At 50.3% G+C, this 22,555-nt stretch overlaps 1 protein-coding gene across 7 annotated transcripts in view; it reads left to right on the top strand.

Moving 5' to 3' along the window:
- The window catches only part of CUX2 (cut like homeobox 2), a 69,348-nt gene that overhangs the window by 29,283 nt on the left and 17,510 nt on the right, over positions 1-22,555 (top strand). For 3 of the 7 annotated variants that reach the window (XM_042805550.1, XM_042805554.1, XM_042805549.1), the window contains exon 2: positions 21,657-22,032. In XM_042805550.1, the coding sequence (XP_042661484.1) occupies positions 21,873-22,032 (160 nt within the window). In that variant the 5' untranslated portion in view covers positions 21,657-21,872. The remainder of the gene's footprint in view (positions 1-21,656; positions 22,033-22,555) is intronic. The other 4 variants (XM_042805552.1, XM_042805555.1, XM_042805551.1 and 1 more) reach the window with 2 other exon arrangements.

Here is a 22,555-nt window from a genome sequence, read left to right as displayed (position 1 = left end):
CGCTGCACCCTGTGGGGCAGGGACCTGCCCTGTCCCCCCATCTCTTTCTGCTTGTGCTTGTTGTAACTTCATCAGCTAATTAAGGACCGGGCCCTGCAGAGCCCTTTGTCACCCTGAAGGGGAAACTGAGGCACGCTCAGTGCCGGCTGGAGTTTTCCCACAGGAGGATGCCAGCTTTCTGTGGCAGCAGAGCGAGCATCCCCTGTCCCTGCTGTAACCCCGGTCTACACATCTGGATCCTGCTATCTGCTTGGTTTTTAATTCCCAAATTGCTGTGGCTTTGCAAGGAGGGGAGCACCCAGCGCTGCCGGGGACACATCCCTGGGAGGTGAGTGCTCTTAGGCTGCTGCCGTGCAGCTCCAGCTTTCACCTTTGGGAATCTTATTTTAGAGGAGCGAGTTACTTGTTCAGGATGCAGCACCCTTTATTTTGGTTTGCATCTTGCCTTTGTGTATGGGGAATCCCCTCTGCGGGGACCTTGGCTCAGATCTGTGGGGCTGAGGGAGGTCAGTGAGAGCAGGATCCGGCCCCATATTTGGAGTATTCCCACTGAAGGCTCCTCCTTGGCTACGGTGCTCCCCACCCGGCGCTGCTGGGGCCGGGGTGCATGCCAGCGGTGGAGCCTAATGCGATATCAAAGTCACTAACATGATTATGCTTATATATCATATTAGGGAAAATGAATACTAATTCAATACAAACTACTAATTCAGTAGAACAGAAAATTGCTGAGAGAATAGAAAATTGCTGAGCGTGCCGAAGCTGGGCATTGCTCGAAGGAGATACGCTGCCTGCCTCTCTCCGTGCCGGAGCTATTTTCTGCAACGGTTGGTGGCACAGTTGGCCGGGGCAGTGCGGAGCATCCCTGGGTGCGTGCCGATGCCAGGCTGGGGAGCAGCTGTGGAGATGGTTTTGCTGAGGAGCTGGGGCGAGAAACGCCCTTTTGATTTCGAGCCTGAAGCTCGTGGCCAGGGATCGGGAGGTGTTAGGTGGGACCTGTGGGAGAACTGAAGCAGAAGAGTGGGGAAAATGACTCCAGGTGCTGCAGGCGAGGGGGAAATAAAGCTGGTGTGGGAGGGTGAGGACCCTTGCCGAGGCCGTCTGCCCCAGCTGGAGGGGGCTGCCTGATAGAGCCAGTATTTTTAAGATGTTTGGTTTTTTCTAATGCATACATATCTCATTCCTAGGCTGGTGCTGAGCTTGAACCCCTCGAGATCCAGGGGATCATCCCTGTTTCGGGGACCACAACACTGACTTGGGGCTTCCTGTGGTCCAGCCTCAGCCTAAGCTTTAGACTTCTTCCTCCTCCTCATCGTGGCATTTCTGCCAAGGAATGTTCCCCGCATGGCATCTCGGTTGTTCTCCCCGCGCCGGTTGCTGTTGCAAACTGGTTGTGGAGGCTCCTGCTCCTTGGGACGGTCCCCAGCACTGCCACGGGTTTGTGCCGGGGAGCATCAGGGACTTGGTGAGAGGCAGCTGCTAACACCGAAACTACACGGCAGGCTCTTCAGTATAATTGGATTTCTCTTTCAAATTATTATTGCTTGTACGAATATTCAGGCCACATTTCCAGAACCATGCGGTGTCCCCCAGTCATGGCGGCTGGGTGGGCTCTCCCTCTGCTGCCACAGCAGGCTGGTTGCATGGTTGGGGGGAGCCAAATTTCACTAATTTACTTTGGAATAAGGAATTTTCATTGCAATTCAATGCATCTGCCATGGGTCATCTGCATCACCATGGCAGAGCGGGGCCCTTGATGCCCAACCCTGCACATCCCCCTGTCCCACACATGCACCTTTGGACACGATGAAGGTGACTGGTTTTGGAAGTGCCAGGTATTTACCTGGTTCAGAGAGAGCCGTAACTGGGGCACACAATGTTTCTATACTAATATGGTAGGAGAGTCTTATTGTATTAGCACTTTCCCATCAGATCATGTCATATTAGTATTGTATTGTATTAGTATTTGTTTTCACTAATGTGATGTGAAAGTTGCTAATGTGATAAGACTTCTGCATTGTATTAGTGAAAACAAATATTAATATGATAGGATGGAAAATAGCTAAAAAGAAACTAAGTTGCTAATCTGACGTGATGGATCTCCTAAAGGAATTGGTTGTAGCTTTCCTGTACTTTTCCAGAACCACCTTCAACCCCACTTGGGGGCGAGATGGGAAGGCAGCAGCACTGATGGGTTTTAAAGGGATGAATCCACCCAGAAAGCGAGAGCATCTCTTTTGGGCTTAAATCCAGGCTTTCATTGGGTAGGGGAAAAAAAAAAATCCCACTCTTATGGGAAAGCCCTTGTGTGCCGAGAGCCCTTTCCAAGGCTCCTGGGGCAAGCTGATCCTTGGAAAACCAGAGCAAATACGAATTTAGGGGGACTGGAGCCATTCCTCTGGTGTGCTGGAGGCTGCCCGAAGCTGCAGTTATGGCACGGTCTGGCTATGATGAAAGGTAGCCAAGAGTTTCCTAATTTTTTGTTATTTTTTTTCCCAGCCACCGGAGCAAAATATCATTTTCTGACATGGAGAGCTAGGCTAGGTGAACCAGAGCTAAATAAAAATAAGCATTAAACAATTATTGGAATTTAGGTTTATTTAAAAAATCAGCAGGGTTGAGGGAATGAGCCACCTATTAGCAGGGAAAAAGCTATTGGGCTTTTTAACAACATGCTGTTTCTTGGCGGAGGCTGGGATTTGGGCTGTGCGCACGGTGGCAGCCCTGCATGTTATTGATTAAAGATGATGTAGCAGCAGCGCAATTATATCACAGTTTGCGCTCGCCGCGGTGGTACCGTTGGCCTCTCATTTGTCTGTCAGAGATTGGTTTGTTTGTCTTGCCCTGCCCGGGCATCGCTCGTCGCTCCGATGGGTCAGGTCCCCCGGAACCCGTGGAGGATGCTTGGGGCAGTCGGGGACTTGGCTTGGTCTCAATGGTGAAAATGTTTTTTAATTGCTTCTTGTCCCTCGTTATTTTTGCATTTAATGGTAATTCCAGATTCTGCACTATCAACTGCAGTGATGCAAATAATAAGGGAATGTTGTGTTTTGGGAGGAATTGAGGTGCCCAGCGCAGATCTGCCATGGCACTCGCCCTGCGCCAGAGGATCTGGTGGATCCAGCCCTGCATCAGTGCAGCCAATGCTCAGGATGCCGTAGCAGGCAAAACCATGGGGAAGGGTGTTTTTAAAGTGTTTCCAGAAAATTCTGTGCCAGTATTAAGAGGCCAACGTAGGGGCGACGGGAACGGGCTGCACGACGCACAGGAGCAAGCGGGTAGCTTGCAGGGAGCGTGCATCTTCGAATCAGTCTATAATGCAATCAATTCTGTATATCCCTAGTGAAACAGCAACATTTATTTAACGTCTTTTATAGAGCAGCTGAGTTTTATCACAAATCACATTCCATTTCTATTCATCGGGGACCCCTTGAAGGCTAAAACGCACTTACTTTCCTCCAAGGAAGTTTACCAATTCTTCAATAAAGTCCCATTTACTTCTGTATGTAAAATTGACACATTTATTGAATATTAAACATTTGCTGGTTGCTTGTGTGCTTCTTTCGACTTTATCTGCTGCCCTTAAAAGTCATTAAGGGAAGGATATATCAAAGTCACAATAAAGGCGTGTTTATGGATGGAAAGGGGATGCTTGAATCCGCCTGAGAGGCCGGTTTATCCCATTCGGTGGCTCCTTCCTTGGAGCAGCCCTCTTTCCTCCGCTGTCTCTTGGCAATAACCATTTGGCAGCAGTTTTTCTCTGATTATTATAAAGGATTTTCTGTGCATAAAAGCTGTTTCTTGTCGGGGGCCGGTCGGGGTTGTGCTGGTTGCGAGGGATACGCTTTTCTAAGCCAGAGTCAGTCGAGCTAATTAGCAGGAGGTCCAATAAAACAAGTTTTTCTTTTATCACTGTTACTAAGTGCTGTTGTAAATCAATTAAAATGTATTCTAGTAATTCTATTTTTCCTTGGCGACTCTGTTTAAAGAAATACCAAGCCATTAACAGTATTTTGTATATGTTTGTGTGTGCATTTATGGGAGAATATCGACCTGTTGCTGTTGAGTTTGGTGCTCGGCGATGAGCTCAGGAGTGTGCCCTGCCCCGCTTTCTTCCCACCAGTCACATGAGTCTACCTGTTTATTTGGGGGAAGAGTGCAGGTTTTTTGAAGATAATAAGAAGGGAATCTCATTTTTCTTGAAATGTGCACATTCATTCCCATGGTTGTGCTGATTATTAGTTGCTAAAGATGTAGCTGCATCCTTTGAGCGCATTCCCAGAGGTGTTTTTTGGGGAGTATTAACTTAGGAGGTTGCGAGAGCGATGTGTGGTGGTCCAGCAGTAAATGGACCTTTAGGTCCATTCCCTAAAGACATCACAGCCTCTGTGCAGTGGGAATAACCTCAGTAGCCAGAGGAGAAAATTTGCCAGGAGCAAAAAATTGAGGATTCACACCCTTTCTGCAAGCCATCACTTCTCTCATTCCCCACCTTTTCTCTGCTTTAATTCACATTATTTAAGTAGAATTTACAAACGTGGGCCAGCTTGCCCTGCTTTATGGATAATTTCTCCCTGTCCACTGACTAATTGAGGACACATCGTTAGACAGGGAGGTGGCTACTGTGTGGTTTTACTGACTCTTGAATATCAGCAGAGCGCAAACAGCCATTTACTGATGGCTGGCTTGACATCTCAGAGACCTACCTGCTCTATCAACCTGGAGAGATGAAGGGGCTACTAAATCCCATATGGAGACAGACATCCTCCCCACCATGGGTTGACTCTTTAGCTCCGTGTGGGATTTGTTTTGGCAGCATTTGGGAGAAATGTCCCCAACCCATCCTGGTCCGTCGGCCGTGCTTACCAAGAATGAACTTGTTAAATTAATACTTTACTGAGCACCGAGATGGGACCGAACTACTGGGTTGGGGTTTTTTGCTAATGTTACCAGCAAGAATAAGGAGCATTAAATTTGAGATTTAAGGCTTGCTTGGTTGTTTTCAAAGATGTCATTTTGTCCCTGCTTTGGAGCAAGGCAGCTCTTGCATGCCGCAGGGATGCGGTTGGCTGCAGGATGGTGCCTGGCTCCAGCTTTGCCGTGATTGCGGCTCCGGCTCTGGATGCTGAATTATAATGCCGGGTTGGAAAATGAAGCTCTCCGGGCTGAAACACCCCAAATTGTCCCAACCGAAAGAGCAAATGTGCAGGGGAGCCAGCCCATCTTCACAGCAGCGGCAAATTTTTGGGGCACTTGTCTGTATTAATTTATAATAGAAGCTGGCATAGTAAATGTCACCTAAACAGAGCTGCAGTAAACATAGCTCATCTTGAGTGTATAATAAAAATAATATACGGCTGCCTCTCGGCAGCTGCCGTCTCGCTGCCGGCCAGGAGGAGAAGCCCCTTTGCCGGGGATCCCGCTGCCGGCACGACCCTCATCCCCGTCAAGAAATACCCGAAAGTGGCTCCCGGCACAAATAACCTTTCCAGTGCACCAAGAGGCTCTTCTTTATGGGTGAGGGAAAGCGCTTAAAATGCTTAGAGGGAATAAACAGCTTTTAATGAAGTTACATTGCCACATAATGGGTATCATAAAATTGCCTTCATAGTACAGGGTCCCAGGATGGCTTTTATTATCGACTGAGCAGGAATCCTGTCTGTAAAGCTCCGGCAGCTGCAGAGAGGAGAATGCAAAGTCTTCTTAAATTACCTGATTGAAATAACCGACAAATATTCTGCTTTGCTGCTTTGTTGAAGGCAAAGCTGCCTTTGGGGTGGTCTGTCAGACCTGGTTTGCAGCTTCTGAAGAACACAGGAGTTTCATTGCAGCAAAACAGATGTTCATCTTGTTTCTCTATCGGCTGTTTGATGAGAAATTTATTGCTCTTCTGCTGGGCTGGAGCTCCTCTGCTGCGGAGTCTATTAGGCAGCCTGGGAGCTGGCGGGGAGCCAGGGAAGCCGCGTTTTGATGAAACCCATGAAAAAGCCTCAGCTTCGAAGGCGCCAGTAATAATGCATCGGCTAGACTCTTCGGATCGGGCGATTGATTGCTGTGATTTGATTTATTGATCAATACCCTCAAATTTGGCGTCTGAGAAGCTGAACTAATCTTTAACTGCTGTGAACATCTCTGCCTGGTGGAGAATTAGAGCTGATAAGGAATGTATGAAAGGAATCTGAGCTTATCTTAATCACACAGTGCCCCGGCGCTGCCTGTGCCGAGCGGGAGTGGATGTGTGCAGAACACAATCACCAGGCAGAACAGAGCAGATCTATAAATTGATGGAATTCAAAGCCTCCAGCATCGATTACCATTATAACAAACAGTGGCGCGCTGAATGTCTGATTATTTTTAGACAAAGATTCTGTGCTCTCAGCAGCAATTTTGCTGATGCTGTCACTGTGTCAGATGTCTGTTGTTGATTGCAATTAGATGCGATACAAAAAAAAAAAAATTTAAAACTATCTCTGCCTATAGTTTTATTTCCACTTATTAAATCTCCTCCTTTGTTTGCTGCCTCCTAATGTCTGCAGCTGGATGAAATATTGCATTACCAGAAGAGATCTCTTATATTCAGTTGGGTATAATCACTTTACAGATCATTGGATTATATCTGATATGGTTCAGATAATCCTGGGGAAATGTGGGACAATTTCTCTGCCTTGGTTAAATGCGCCCTGGTTTAGGGTTTTGAATGCGAATCTGTATAACATTTGGGTTTCTGAAACAGGTCTGCAACCCTCCCAATGATCTAATTCTATTAAAACACTAATCAATTCCCTGTGACGTCAGCCCACTTTCCTGCCAGTGCCAAGCGTTAGGTCCAATGTGGATTTATCCTGTCCATTTTAAACAGCTTTTGGAGCTGGCATGGCATCAGCTTTAATGGTTTAAGGAATGAATACGCTGGAGTGGCAGCAGGAGCACGGCACGCCGGGCACTGCAGTTTGGTTTGCTGGAGTTCCTTGTGCTGGGATCCTGCTATTTCCAAGTGCATCCATTGCTTTGATGCTTTCCAGTTTCTCTCCAATGCTGGTGCGTGGCCGAGCGCCCGCGTTTGGCACCGGTCGGTGCTGCAGGAATGGCTCTGCTGGGGAAATGCAGCTGGCAAAGGGCAGTTTCTGAGATGGCTCTTCCCGATGGGGAAAGCTCTTTGGGAACCCTCTGTGAAGCCAAAATGATTGCCAGGGGGCTGCAGGTCCGTGCAGGGGTGAAAAGGCATCAGGATTGGGGGTGGCCCCTGGGGACCCCCATTGGACCAACCTGGGTTTGTTCTGCTGGGCACTGAGCTGTCACTCCGCACCCCACAGTGATGCCGGTGCAAGATATTTAGGGAACTTCACGTTTTTATTTCAACCCAGGGAGGGGGCTGTGAGATTTGCTGTGTGGCAAAGCAGTGGCCGTGGCCCTGGCCCTGACCTGGCTGCCGGGGGAGCGGGAGGTCTCCTCTTGAACGTGACCTCATCTTGCGCAGACACGCGCAGCTCCGGGGCTTGATGGAAAAATGCACCGCGGCGGAGGAGTTATGTGCTGCTGGCAGCTGGTGTTTTCTTTCTTTGGGAAATCTAATATATTGATTAGCTTTCTTCAGAACAGCATCAATAAAGCGTATAATGGCATGGCTGGTGCCTGCAGCGTCTCCTCCCCTGGTCTGAGCCCCCCTGGATCCAGGAAGGACCTTGGCGGGATCAGGTCAGGCTCCGCGTCCCGCCGGCTGCTCCTCCCTTTCCTGGCAGCCGTGGGCACCACTCTGCCCAGCAAACGTGCTTGGCTAGACACCCTGGTCCTCTGCAGGGAGGTTATCCCAGGCAGCCTTCCTCCTCCTCCTCTTCCTCATCTTACCTCCACGGTATAGCTGCCACCGGCAGCTTTGGCTCAGTCGGCTCCAGCGCTTGGCCAAACGCTGGCAAATAGCTCAAGGGTCCTGCTACACCGTGGGGCACGGCCGTGATGTGCTCCTGTCCTGGTCATCCCCGGGCAGCAAACGTCACCAGCAAAGCCACTGTCACCCAGGGTTGGTGGCACCAGTGCTGGCAGACTGGCAGCATGCCGGGGGGGGGTCGTTGCATCCTGGGTCCCTTCTGGGAGCATAGGGATGCTCTGCCCGTGCCATCGCGGTCCCCAGCACGCTACGGACCCTCCCGTCTGCAGCCCGGCCCATGGCACATGCATTGCTGCTCCAGCCCCACAGTCACGGCCGGGGAAGATGGGAGCAGAAACCTTTTCCATTAAAGCATCTAAGCTTAGAGGGTGGTTTATTGTTGTTATTGCGGTTGGTTTTTTTGGTGTGTTTTTTTTTTTTTTTTAAGCCGATTGATTGCAATAATGAATGGAGCCCAGAAATCAGCTGGAGCAGCAGCTCGAGGCCGGCCACTGGATTTAAAGTCCTGTTTGGCTTCAAACCCTCTGAACTATTTCAGCCTTCATCTGTAAAATATGCAGAAAGCAAGCGGGATCTTATTAGGGCTCTCCCAAGCCCAGATCTGCCCTCGGATGCCAGTGTCTGTAGGAGCGGGTGCCTTGCACTTGTCGAGGACTGTATTATAAACTGCTGGCTTATTTATTTCTTTGTGGTTCGCTGGAGAGCGAAGCCATCCAAAGGGATGGTCTGTTCTACCATGCAGCACCTCGGTGTCATGCGGTGGGTGAAGACAGCACCATCCAGGATTGATCCAACTCACAGATGCTTTTATTTTTCTTTCAAGTCCAGTCTACTTATAAAAGGGCTGGAGGAGCATCCCAGTCCCCCATCGCCCCAGGGTGGAAGTGGTCGGGCTGCATCTCACCAGCCGGGAGCCTGGAAGGGTTTTCTCTGCTTCCTGAGCATCTTGCTATAAGCTCATTTCAGAGAGAGATTTTCAGGGAAAATTGACAGCTGATGACTATGGGAAGATGTTTTCAAAAGGAGAAACAATTTACAATAATTAGAAATTTATAAAATGTCTTTAAACATGGTGGTAATAGGGATAAGAAAACACTTGCTGCAATGTAATCAGTTATTAGCAGCTGATCATTTATCTCGATGGATAGTTGCTGCTGGTACATGAGACACGTAATAAAAGGACTCTTGATTAACTAATTTGAATATCTTTTGAGAACAAATTCTGAGTTCTCTTTTTTCTCCATTGTAACGGATCCGTACATCTGCGAGATAAACACTGAATGAATATGGTAATGAATATTATTCTGGAAGTGTAGCCCTTGAACGCTGCCGTCGCCATCCCAGCCCTGGCCTTGGGAAGCCGCTGTAATAGATGTAATAAGGAAAGGGCCTTAACGAAGCTGGCCAGGAGGAGCCGAGGCTGTGGGATGCAGGAGAAGCGTGGTAGGGGGGTTTGCAGGGGTGGGGGATCCGAGGAGGCAGGGACCAGGCTGGCCTCCTCCATCAGCCCCTCTTTGGCCTCCAGCAAGGACCAGGATGGCAAAACTCTGGGGTGGTGGAGCTGCCCACAAGCAGCCACCAGTATAGCACATGAGATAGCATCCCTTGATATATATATATATATATTTTTTTTTTAAACAGCCTTCTCCTATCTCTCCAGGAATGGAAATCTGATGTGCGTCTCAAATCTGCACCCTCTGCGAGATCCCATTACGACTCTTTTGATAACGCGCTGTAAACCCCGATTCCATTTTAGATGCGGAGAGCTCGCGGCTCAGCATCGGCGCTGCGGGTCCGCGGGCCAGCGCTGGCCCCGGGGTGACTGATGGCAACTGCGGGGCCGATCCCTGCTCCCTCCCGGCTGCCGTGCCCGTGTGTGCTGGTGGTTAAAGGATGCGGCCGCACGTGGGAAAGCATGGCACGGCCAAGTCAGCTGGGAAAGCACCACAAACTTGTATTTCTCTTTTCTGGCACAGCAGGCAAAGGGAGGAGGCAGCTGCAGCGTGGGTTAGGTGGGGTCTGGTCCCAGCCCCCCTTGGTTTCTCTGGCAGCTCCTGGCCCTTCCTGCCAGCCATCCGTGACTTCGCCCGCGGCTCGGGAGCGGTTCCTGCTGCCTGTGAGTTATTCATCGTCGGCAGCCACTAATGGACTCCATTCAAATACTTCTCCCTCATTTTCCCCCTCCCAAATATTACGATTCACATAGTAGCTGAAAGCAGATTCCTTTCGTCAGCAAGAGCCCCAGATATTTTATATTTACGCATGATTTTTTTTTCTCAGGATCCCAATTTTTCCCCTTCTCTCATCCGCCCCTTCTACAGATGCTTCTGCAGGGACAGCAAGGTGATGCTCAGAGATGTTGGCACTGCTCCTCCTTGGTTGTATTTACTGCAGTGAGGAGCAAAGTCCATGTAGCTGTGGATGCAGTTTACAGGTAATTAAACTCAGCTTGGTGAGAATTTAAACATTAATATTGATGCTAAAGTTTTTAATAAAATATAGGTAGAGAGAGAGAGAAAGAGGTATCGATTCCTATAGGCTTTTTATTTTTTCTTTTCTCCTGCTTTATTGTCACGGGGGAGGGTTGATATATTGGTGAGCATGAAATAAGGATGTCCTGTGCTGGCACAGGGGTCTGCAGATGAGGACAGATATGATCCCAGAAGGACAAGTTGTGGAAAACTGGTAGGAAAATGCCTTTGGGATTGATCCGTATGCCCCCTGCCCATCATCCTGTGCTTGGAGGCAGCATCCACTTCTTGGGAATGGGGCTGAGCCTCCAAGGTTTCTGCGAACTGTGTGTTTCTCACCATCGCAGCCAGATGAAGACACGACCCCTTGGACCATGCCGCCATCTGTCCGTGTGTCTGGGCTGCGCCTCCAGCATCACTCCCATTCCCAGTGCAGCCCCAGTGGGTCTGGAATTGGGGTCCTCAGGGTCCCCTGGTCTTCCTGTGCCACTGCAATCATCAAACCCCCTTCACAACCCGTGTTCTCATACCACACCAAAGGCCGTTAAAAAGATGCTGACAGCCGTTTTTCACTCCCTGCTTCTCTGTATACACACAGGACTTGGGTTTATCTGCTTTCTCGCCAATATTTTTTTATATAACAGTGAAATATTTATATTGTCCAATAAAAGGCAGTAAGCTTGCAATCTTGCACAAATTCATCTGAGACCGGGAGCTTCGTTGTCTGAATTTTACACCCAACAGTGACCCCTGGTAATTGGCTCCATACATCTTTAGCATCACGGATTTACATAAGGCTTAGGGGTGATTGATGGCCGGGGCCACCTCACCTGCCCCGTGGCCCGTCTAGCAGGGGATGATGGTGGCCACCTTGCACCACATCTCCTCCTGCCCCGCGTCCCACCGTGACACGACCGCATGGATTTTTGGTGATGCCAAGGAGGAAGGAACCGATCCCCTGCGATTCGAGTGGTCGTGGCTTAAATCCCTTGCACACCTCGCCGGGGTGTAAGGCTGGCTCCACACCGAGCGTGGGGGTCACGGCCCTGAGGTTTTGGTGGGATATAAGGATGGAGCAAACTGCAGGTCCTGCAGCCTGGACCGGCTGCTGAGCCTGGAGGTGGCGGCTCCTTCTGTTGCAAACCCAATTCGTCCCACAAGTGCCTGTTTTGGGAGCCAGGGAGATGCTTGAATTGGGGATGGGATGTGCATTGCTGGCAGCTGGAGCTCGGGACACAGCCAAGCCCCACACAGACACCTCCTGACCTCCACCACCAGCACCTCGGCCCCCAATTTATCAAAAAGCAATTAATAGCCTCCACCCCCACTCAGGTTTTACGGTTTCTGTCTCTTCCCGCCGACTGCAGGGCAGTAATTAGAGTCTGTCTAATGAGGTTTTCATGGCGGGGATACGTTCTCTCGCTGTATCTCCCCATCAGACAAAGGCTTTGCCACGGTTTATGGTGCCAGTGTAAATTTTTTTCCAGCTGTTTTCACCACAATATAAGCTGAATAAGGACCGGGGTCCCCTGGCACAGCCGGGATGCAGGATTTACCAGGGAGCAACCAAGAGGTCACTTTGCATCACATCAACTCCCACCTTTTTTTTTTTTCTTTTTTTTTCCTTCGCATTCCACCAAAATTAAAAAGCCATCTATATCTTAAAAACCTTATTTATGAACACTTAAGCATAAGTAAGTCATTGTTGGACGGCTTCCCTCCCTGCTGATGGATGTAATCTGGCACCGGGGTGGACCGGGAGGGAAATCTGGCAATACAATATGCTGTGCTTGACTATTTTGACACTCGGAGTGCGATGTTTTTTTTACAGTTACTGATGAGCTTATGGCACTGCTCCTTTTGGAGAAGCGTGGAGGAGGCTGGGGCTGAGAATATTGATTAGCGAGCTCCTGATTATCTCAACAACCCTCTCGGCTTGCCTTTTCTTTTGCGGGGAATACAGAATTTCTTCAATTATTCATATAAACCCCCTTGTCGATATTGCCAACGTGCCATGGCTGCACGACACAGAGCAAAAGCAGTCCGGGGGAATTATATTCCTACAATCTTAAACCCCAACCCTCCTAAACCACCTTTATTTTATTTTTTTCCCCTCTTTTTTTTTTTTTTTTTTTTTCCCTCCTTGTTTTGTTTTGTTCCAGAAGGAGCTTAATTCTGTTGCTTCAATGCTGGCAGTGTGGCAGGGGGAAAATGCACAGTCTCATAAACATTTAATTGAAATCAGCCGGGAATTTAAGAAAAATGTACCTGAGGTACAGGAGATTTGATGTTAGAGAATTAACTTGGCAGGACAGCAGATTTCCTTCCCTGGCAACTAGATTTTTGAGAACCATAGATGTAAGTGACTAACAAGAAGGGAAGATAATTAGCCGCAAAGACAAATTATAGCGCCTGACCTTGAGGTATGGGGATTTCTGGCTCTTGCTGCCTCCAGTAGCTCCTTTGGATGAGCAGAGCTGGGTCCAGGGGGGACGGGGGCTTCGTGGGGGGACGCAGCATCCGGCTGGTTGCGGCATCCGCCTGAATGCATCCCGGCAGCGCGGGAGGAAACTTTGGGTTTCGAGGAGTTTATAAAAAGCAAACGTTGAGCATTCAGCGCCAAGATGCTGGCACCCAGCTCGCAGCCCAGATGGGGGGAGATGTGTTGTTTTTTTTTAAAAAAAAAAATTAAAAAAAGACAAGAAGGGGGAAAAAAAAAAGAGCAACTCTAAAATAGCTTTCCTCAGAGGCCGTGTGGGGAGGGGTGTTTTCTGCCTGCCTGGGTGGGAGGAAAAACTGGCAGCATTATAGGGGGATGCTTGAAGGAGATGTGGGCAGGACCTGCCCTCACCCCCCATGGTCCCAGGCATGATCCCAGCCCCTTCCTGCCCCCTCAGTTCTTGGTGGGGTTGAAATGGGAAGGGGAGAGCCCTGGGAGGGACAGACTGGACTCAGCTTGATGTGGCCAAGGTATGGGGTCACTGTCCCCAAACCTTGAGGGGTTTTTTTGGCTGATAAGATCCATCTGCTTTGCCTCCCTGGCCGGTGCTGGGTGGTCCTTGTGCCATGCGTGGGCACAGGTACAGGCAGAGTGAGCAGTGCCCAGCTGCCAGCGAGCTCCCTGATGTCCTCTGCAGGACACCAGGGATGGTGGTCCTGCCTGGAGAGCTTCCGAAGGAGCTGTCACCACCGGGATGTTCTGTGGAGTGGCCAGGAGGTGCCATGGCGTGGCTAGGAGATGCCATGATGTGGCAAGAAGGTGCCATGATGTGGCCAGGAGGTGCTGTGGTGTGGCCAGGAGATGCTATGATGTGATGAGGAGGTGCCATGATGTGACAAGGAGGTATCATGATGTGACTGGGAGGTGCCATGGCGTGGCCAGGAGGTGCTACGACACGGCCAGGATGCAGCAGATGAGGTTGCAATGGGCAGTCTGAGGGGGAGCAGAGCACCGGGGTGGCACAACACGGTCCCAGCCCACCACGTTGCTGCGGAAGGCATCTCACTTCTTCATCCTCCAGCCTGACCCAGTTGCTCCCAGTCCCGTGCCCCTACCACATCCCCGGAGGCTCCGTGAATTCCTTGGCTTCGTCCCTGATGCCGGTGAGAGATGCATTGCACTTCAGGATACCTCTTCTTCTCCCCGGCTTTTTAATGTTCTCTCTTCGGGGGCTGCTTTCTCTGCTGCTCTAATGTGCTTCGATGGAAACCCCTGGAGAGCTGCCGGTACTCTGAGCTTGCCAGCAGCGACACATTAGGATCTGTCATCTGCTGAGCATTACCTGATTTTAAATCTGTCTCTTTGGAGCTACGGAACTGCATGAGAAAATATTAAAGTAAACAATAAGTGGATTTACACAAATGCGACTGATTTCCATATTTTTCATCACTTCATTTTATTACTGGGTTTACTGATATGCTCATTTATTTATAGGGCAATCCAGTATTGATTCATTCCGATGCACTATGCATAAACACATAAAAGAGAGTGATAACAATAGGAATACATTTTCAGTCTTTTAAATACTGCATTTTTTCCAATAGTGTTCATTAGATCTGCTACGAGAATATGAACTATGTCCTTTGGGGAGCCCCAGCCAGTCCCTCCGCCCAAGTGGCTCTGGATTTATGGGGGTGTAAGGGAGAGCGGGATGCGATTCCCGGCTCGGCAGCAGCTGCTTCCCAGCTCAGCTGCCTTCCTCCCCCCCCAGGTTTTTTTCTACAGGAGGTTTGGGGGGATTTTATCCCAAAAGGTGGATTCCAGTCTCTTGGGGTTGGGTTTTTTAGCTGCTTCTGTGCCAGGCAGTGTGGGATGGACACCAGAGTGCTGCTGCTTCTCCTGGAGCAAGGCTTGCAGGGGCCCTGGGCACTCTTTTTTCCCTCTTTGTCCCCCCTCTTGTTTCCTCTCTTTTTCTTCCATTTCCCCCCTGGTTTCCCCTTCTTTTTTCCACTTTTTCCCCACCTCTTACCACCTCTTTTCCTGTTTTTCCTCTCACTTCATGCTCTCTTTTTTTCCCCTTCTTTCCTTTCCTTCTTTTTCTTCCATCTCTTTTTTCCTCTTTTTTCTCTTTTCTCTTCTCAAATATTTTTTTCTCTTTTCCCTTTTTTCCCACCTTCCCCCTCTTTTTTCACTCTTTTCCCCCCTCTTTTTTCCCCTCTTTCCCCCACTCTTTTCCTCGCTTTCCCTCTCTTTTTCCCTCATTTCCCCTCTTTTTCAAATTTTAAAAAAATACTTCTTTAATATATTTTTTCCCTGCAAAGCATACTTTTCAGCGCTCCCCATGAATATTAACCAGGGAGAGCGGAGCGCTACATCATCTGCGTCACGGGAAGGAGCCCATAAAAGCACGGTGATGAATGGTGAGCATTCCCCCTCCGCTCTTTCTTGTAAATGGGAAGGAAAAAAAAAAAAACCACCATTTTGAAATATTAACCTGGGTGGCAGCGAATGGGCTTTTTGGGCCATTTCTCTTTGCTGTTCCCAAATACACCCCGTATACATTTAGGCTCCTATATCCTTCCTACATAATTTTTTCCTTGAGAAAGGAGGAGCAGGGCCAGGAGAATAAATTGTACCCAAGGCAAATAAACCCAGCTTTTATTTTTCCCCCTCGATTAGCTAAAGGGCAGTTTCTTTCTCTCACCACAAGCTGCCCGCGATGGCAGTTTAATGGCAACAGCTTGAGACGGACAAAGTTTGAATATCCTTGCGACGGAGAAAAGAGCAAAGCGAAAGCCCTGCTAATTACAAAAGTTGCTTTATGAAAGATAATTCAAAGCAATAATTTAGCAAACATAATCAAGTAGCGCAGATGGGGATTTTGATGAATAGTTTGCAACATGCAATTAGCAGCTCTTGCAGTTACATATCATTAACCCTCAGAGCACAAAAATTATTTTCTCATTATTAGATGAAAAGGTAAAATTAAGCTGACTAGACAGTAAAGGAACAAACTACAATTAATTACCTTCATTTATTACAGTCATTATTTTAAACTTTTTTTTTTAACTCTGATAGATAGATGAAAACATCTAAATTAAAAGTTTTGTTCTGCTAAATGGGAGGTGAAACTTTGCAATGCTCGGGGTGCGCCCGCGAGCTGGGGCCATCCCGGCCCCATCCCAGCTCCATCCCGGTTCCATCCCAAACCTGGGGACCAGTGGGAACCCCCTCATCACCTCACTTCATCTATGCTGGGGATGCAGAGCCCTGCACATCCCTGCCTGTCTCCTTCACCGACCTGGACCGCTGCCACCAGCTGCCTGGGGAGTTTGGCATAATTTTACAGGAAAATATTTTCTGCGGGAAAGAAATTTGCAGGAAAATATTTCTGCAGGAAAAAAAAAAAAATCAGGAAAAAAATTTGCAGGAAAGAATTTCCGCAGGAAAATATTTTTGGAGGAAAATAATTTTGTGGGCTTGAAAGAAATCCAGCCCCGCTGGGATTTAAGATGTCCGGGTGGCACCTTCTCGTGCCGATGGTTGGAAATTAGCCTGCTCCTTTGAGCCACGTTGGGTTCGACGCTGAAGCCTTTCGTTTCGGCGTGTGTGCCGGTAGCAGATGGTTTGGAGTTGCCAACTGTCAGCAAACGCAGTCAAAAAGAAAAATACGTAAAGAAAAAATCGAGGAAAAAAATTAAGAGAAACCCAACTAAACCAGCCAGTGCAAATAAAAAAAAAAAAAGTATTAAATTATGTTGGTGAGGATAGTAAAATAAGCCTGGCATATTTTCCTCGGTTGCTGCGTTGTGACAGGAGGCTGTGGCTCACCTGGGAATGGTGGTGGAGGAGGCAGGAGGATGCTCCTGCTCGGGGCTGGCAGGGCCAGCGCCAATCCGAGGGCTCAGCCCAAGAAATCCTGCGGCACCGGGAAAGGGAAGAGCTCGGGCACCTTCTCCTGGAGCCGGCTGGGCTGGGATGCTGTGGGAGAAAGAGGGGGGAAAAAATAACCTAGCAAGCTGAGCAGTCTCTGAGTCTGCTCTCAGGAACTTTGCCAAAGCATCATTGAACTTGTCAGGAAGTATTACAACAAAATTAAGAACCAACAGCAATTTTCTTGTGTTCGGGATCCTATGCTTTATGAAGTAAATTATTAATGCATTTTTTTTCTCCGTTAAGCAGTTATTTGCAGCAGTCTCGGTATATTTCTCATTAGAAATAACATCATCTGAAGAACTTATATTGATTCTTCTTTTTTTTTTTTTTTTTTTTTTTTTTTTAATCTCCGAATCATGAACGTGAACAACATATTTCTGTGACGTTCCCTTTAACTAGAATTCTCAGGCTTTATTTTTATATTATTGATCTTTTTGACATGAATTGCTTTTTGGCCTTCTGAAAATGTTGTGAGCTGCTTCTGCCTTTGGAGGCGGCGGAAGGATTGGGAAGGGGTGGGTGGGTGCGCGACGGGTCTGTGGCGGGGTGTGTGATGAGTTTGTGGGTGTGCAACGGGTCTGTGGGTGTGCAACAGGTCGGGGGGGGTGATGGTTTTGTGGGTGTGCAATGGGTCTGTGTGGGTGTGCAACGGGTCTGTGGGTGTGCAACGGGTCTGTGGGTGTGTGCAATGGGACTGTGGGGGGTGTGTGTGATGGGTTTGTGGATGTGCAACGGGTATGTGTGTGTGCAACGGGTCTGTGGGTGTGTGCAATGGATTTGTGGGTGTGCAACGTGTCTGTGAGCGTGTCTGATGGGTTTGTGGGTGTGCGACGGGTCTGTGTGTGTGCAAGGGGTCTGTGGGGGTGTGTGTGATAGGTTTGTGGGTGTGCAACGGGTCTGTGTGTGTGTGTGAGGGGTTTGTGTGTGCAACAGGTCTGTGGGTGTGTGTGATGGGTTTGTGGGTGTGCAGTGGGTCTGCGTGTGTGTGTGTGATGGGTTTGTGGGTGTGCAACGGGTCTGTGGGTGTGTGTGATGGGTTTGTGGGTGTGCAACGGGTCTGTGGGGGTGTGTGTGATGGGTTTGTGCGCGTGTGATGGGTCTGTGCGGGTGTGCGATGGGGTTGTGCGTGTGCCCTGAGCCTGTGCGCGTGTGCGTTGGGCCTGTGGGTGGGGGTGCAGTGGGTTTGGGTGGGTGGGCAGGGGGGCTGGGGGCGTGCGATGGGTTTGTGGGTGCCCGATGGGGCTGTGCCTGTGTGTGCAGCGGCCTTGCCCACGTGCAACGGGCTTGTCGACGTGCAATGGGTCTGTGCACGAGCGCGCTGGGTCCGTGTGCGTGTGTGCTGGGTGTGAGGCATCGGTCGGGGATGCGGGGCACCGGGAAGGCAGAGAAGGACCCCGGCCCAAGGCAGGGGGGTCCAGCCCCCACCACCCTGAGCTCCCCCCAGGACAGCAGCTCCCTCCCAGGCTCCCTTCCCTCACCCCCCCACAGCCCTCCCGCTCCCCCCGACTTCTTTACCCATCAGCAAAAAAAGCGAGGAAAATAGCAAAGGCTTGAATGAATTTTTTCATCAGTTTTCTTCAACATTTGGGGTCTCTGCTGCTGCTTTCTCCCCCGACAGCTGTTCCTCTCCGCTGAAAAAGAGCTCATTTGTGGTTTACTGCCACCAGTATTTAGATGGAAATAACCCACTACTTATCCTGCACTTGATCTCATGGATATAAGAATAAACTCACCGCCGGTGCGATGCAAATCCTGCGCCTTTGGAGAGGAGATGTTCAGACGGTCGGTCCTTGCCACCGTGCCGGGAGGAGGACCGGCTGCGCTGGGGGAGTTTTACCATTTTGTTAGTCAATTATAATAATATTTCTGCTTCCAAATGTTTAAAAAGTTGGCTTCGGAAGGTATAATCATGGCACAGAGGCCAGCCTGACAATAGTAATTAATTAGGCTATTACGCATTCTACAGTGATAATTGCTTTGCTGGAAAGTCACCAGCCATGAAAAGGACCCGGCGCGTAAATGTAATTTATCACACGACGGCGATCCCGCGTTGCTGCCGTGCCTCACCTTGAGCCTGTGGATGCTGCGGATGGAGACGGAGGGAGGGGGGAAAAATAGAAATTAATAGTACGTCGATATATAATGCAGAGGCAGAGCTCGCCGCCGGCCACCGAGGGCTTTGCGGGTGGAGGGAGAGCAGTTGGTGGAGGCTTTGCTGTCACCAATGGACATCGTGGTGATGGGGGGAGCAGGGACGATGCCTTCCTGACCCCACCAAGCCAAGGCTGCTTGTGGGGACATTCAGCTCACCCATTTTTAGCTGTTTTCTCCTCTTTTTAGCATGATGCTGGTGATGTCTCCCTCTTGGATGGGGACACAAGGTTTGGTCACAGCTTCTGCCCCAAGAAAACAAGGATTTGGGTTTTTTTATTACAAAACCTTGATTTTAGGGCTGATGTGTTTTTTTTTTTTTTCCTGGGTATTTATTCAGCTCTACATGAGGAATAACAGCACTTTCAGGGTTGGGGTGAGCTGTCCCCATACAGGACTCAGAGTTGCTCTGACAGGAATGTCCCCTGACATTTTGGCAAATTATCCCTATCTGGAAAAGGTCATTGAAAATTTTAAATATTTTTTTTTCACTGACATTTCCTTGAAGTTTAGTGGGACTCTGAAAGAGCAGAGCGGATGCCTGGCTCGCCATCCTGCCGATCAGCCGTGCTGGTGATGCCCTGGCACTGATGTGGGCTGAAACATGCTGGCCCTGAGCCCGGCACGGGGGGACAGGGCAGGAGCTGGGGCTGATGAAATGGCCCCCAAATGCTTTCTCTGATGAAATAGCCCCCAGATGCCTCCTTGTCAGCAAACTGCAGGTCCTGCAGCTCCAATCAAGATGCTGATGGTAGTTAATGGGTGGAAAGGTGTTGGGTGCTCCCTGGGAAAGTTGACCTCTCACATGAACCAGATGGAAACGTGGATCTGTCCCCAGTGACCGGTGGCCATGGAGAGGCGAGGTCCATGGGACCACGGCGTGAGGATGCTGCAAGCTCCTGCCCACCCTTGGAGCCACAACATTCCCAGTGGGGGGATGCTCAGATCTCTGTCAGGATTGCTGAGGAGAGGGAAAGGCTCCAGAGTTTCCCTTTGAAAAACTCTTTGTCTCTATAAGTGACTTCAGGAATAAAATTCAGTGGAAGCAGCCTGATTTGGAGGTTTGGGCTGGCTCCTCCCTGCTGGCACAGGTTGGGGATGCGCGGAGGACAGGCACGGGTGATGGAAGACACATTTGGGCTGGCTGTTTGCTCTTCACCCTTTGGTTGACGCCGTCTCAGGGGAGATGAAGCTCCTCAGAGCACCTCGAGCAGGTCCAGGCCTCCCCATCGCCCCGTGGCAGAGCCGTGCCTGCTCCTGCTCCTCTCCCGTGCACAGTCCGACGGGTGCGGGAAGTTTGGGGGGTCACGCAGGGCTGATGCCGTCGAGCACCCCAGCACCCTTGTGTCTCTGCATCCTCACAGACCCCCCGGCAGGGCTCCCCGTGTCACCCCACCACCGCATGCCACTGGCAAGTTCGGCAGACGCAGTCCTGTCCTGCTACAATACAGAGGCAGTTTCTCTCGCTGTCTGCTTGCTGCCTCCCCCACTCTCTTCTCCGCTTTATTATTATTATTTTAAAGCACCCCAAAGCCAAGCATTTTTGCAGAATGCTGAAGAAAAGCCCCCAAATTCCTCCTCTGCTGGAAACGCGGCGCCGAGAAAGTAGGTTTGTGTACGAGACGCTATAAAAAGCCCAGCTTATACAATTTTAACAATAGAAAAATGATCTTTGTGCTCCAGTGCCTGCGAGCTTGGAAGGAGAAGGCAGTTTGCTCAGGTGGCTGCTGGATTACAAATGAGCGGTTTGCTTTGGGTTTGAATGACAAGCAATCGCAATCCGGGCTGGCGGGGTGAGCCGGGAGCTCTGCTGGCAGGGAGGGGATGGGTGGAGGGAAAAGGTGCCCCGGCGTGGGAGCTGCCACCGGGCTGAGGCATGAAGTTCAGTCTTTGTTTGATAATTAGCCCATCGGTGGCTTAAGAGTGGTTTAATTAACTAGTCAGCTGTTGGTAATAGTGTGTCTGGCAGAACTGAATGCTGGGTGGGCACCTCTTCATCACTAGATGGTGTGGGCACCCAGTTTGGATCATACTGGGCATTTTCCAGTTGGGAATGGGTCACCTCCATCTCCAGTTCCTGCGCCCGGGGCAGGAGGGACAGAGAGGTCCGTGTGTCCCACCGGCACCCCATCCCATCCACTGCAGGTGGGGCTGGATGTGCAGGGATGACAAGGGGACCCTCAGCAAACAAAATGCACTGGAGCCCTGTGGGCAGCAGCCCCCACCCCAAGGTGTCGGTGCGCCTTGAAAAATTAAGGGGAGTAAATGATTCATGCTCATAAATGTTGGATGGGAGTGTGCGGCAGATTAATATGTTGTTCAGTTATTAGCAACGCAGCGTGCCGGCTCCCCACCGCCCAGCCGGCGCGAGTGTCACCAGCACCCCAGCAGCCAGGCAGGATGGGGACATAAGCAAGAGGAGATGTCCCAGTCCTGGCCTGAGCATCATTTCTGCCCGTACTGGGAGGGTGGCTGGGGAGGGCTGTGTGCTGAATCCGACCCGGCAAGCACAACAACAGGCAGGCTTCTTTATTTCTTATTTAAGCGCCGACATTAAATTATAATTTTCATTTACTCAGTGCATCAATGATTTAGGGCGATGTGACATGGCAGCGGCACAAGGAGTCTAGCCAAAGGCAGCGAGCGGCTGTGCGGGGCGTGGAGTGGGTGCTGAGCCGTGCTGGGGGGGGACCCATGTGCAGGTCACGGGTGGCACTGATCCCGGTGGCCCATCAGAGCCCATCTCTGACGCCCTTTTTCCATCTCCCTGCAGGTGATTGCACTTAGTAAGAGAAGCAAGGAGGCTGAGACGGCTTTCCTGAGCGTTTACAAGCAATTAATCGAAGCTCCAGGTAAGCAACGCGGTGGCGACCTGGCTGCCTAACGAGTCGCGTGCCGGCGCCGGTGCCGAGAGGAGACATCGAGGGACCGCGGCCGCGCTGCCGTCCCCATCCCCGGTGCGGCCGGCGTCACCGACCTCTGCTCGCGCATGGTGCTCTGGAGATACCGGCCGAAGAGAGGAGTGGAAACAGCTTTTGCCATCGCTGTGTTTCAGCCCCTGAGCCAAATGCATCTTGACATTAGGAAAGGAATACATTTGCTCAGCCCTTGTAATAACACTGCGGCTATCCCCAGTTGTCTTTTTGACGGTAAGTTAACCGAAACGACCGAGCTCTGGCTCGCAGCACAGCTCCTGGCACCGGCGTGGGAACAGCTTTCCCCCTTTCACCACCGTGCTGGGGTGTACCCCCTGGCTGGGGCACCGCTTGAAGGCTTAGGAGGGGGAAACTGAGGCACGGGGCAGCCCTGAGGCTTGTGTTGGCAGAGTCGGTGCTAGGGCCAGATGAGGGGCTGGGACCCCCCTCCCTGCTGTTCCCCACTCCCCGCCGGGGTCGGCTGCGCTGGGTACGGCAGCACCGAGCATCCCCCAGCGCGGCGAGGACAGAGAGCTGCAAACAGCTGAAGCTGCGCAGAAGGGCTCCTGCAGGGCCACTAATTCATTTTCCAGACATTTAGGAATAACAAAATGTTTTAATGATTTCTTAGGGGAATTAGGGAGACATATTTTTGTCCTCATTAAATTTGTCCTGTGCTACAAGAACCAAATGTCAGCTCAGTTTCCAGAACCCAGTTATTTTCCCTCCCCACCTCCCTGTGCTCACCCGCCGTGCT

Source organism: Tyto alba, unplaced genomic scaffold (assembly GCF_018691265.1).
Source record: "Tyto alba isolate M040663 unplaced genomic scaffold, T.alba_DEE_v4.0 Super-Scaffold_44, whole genome shotgun sequence".
NCBI classification, from domain to species: Eukaryota; Metazoa; Chordata; class Aves; order Strigiformes; family Tytonidae; genus Tyto; species Tyto alba.
Note: the sequence above shows the minus strand (reverse complement) of the source record. Positions and strands in the feature narration are given on the sequence as shown.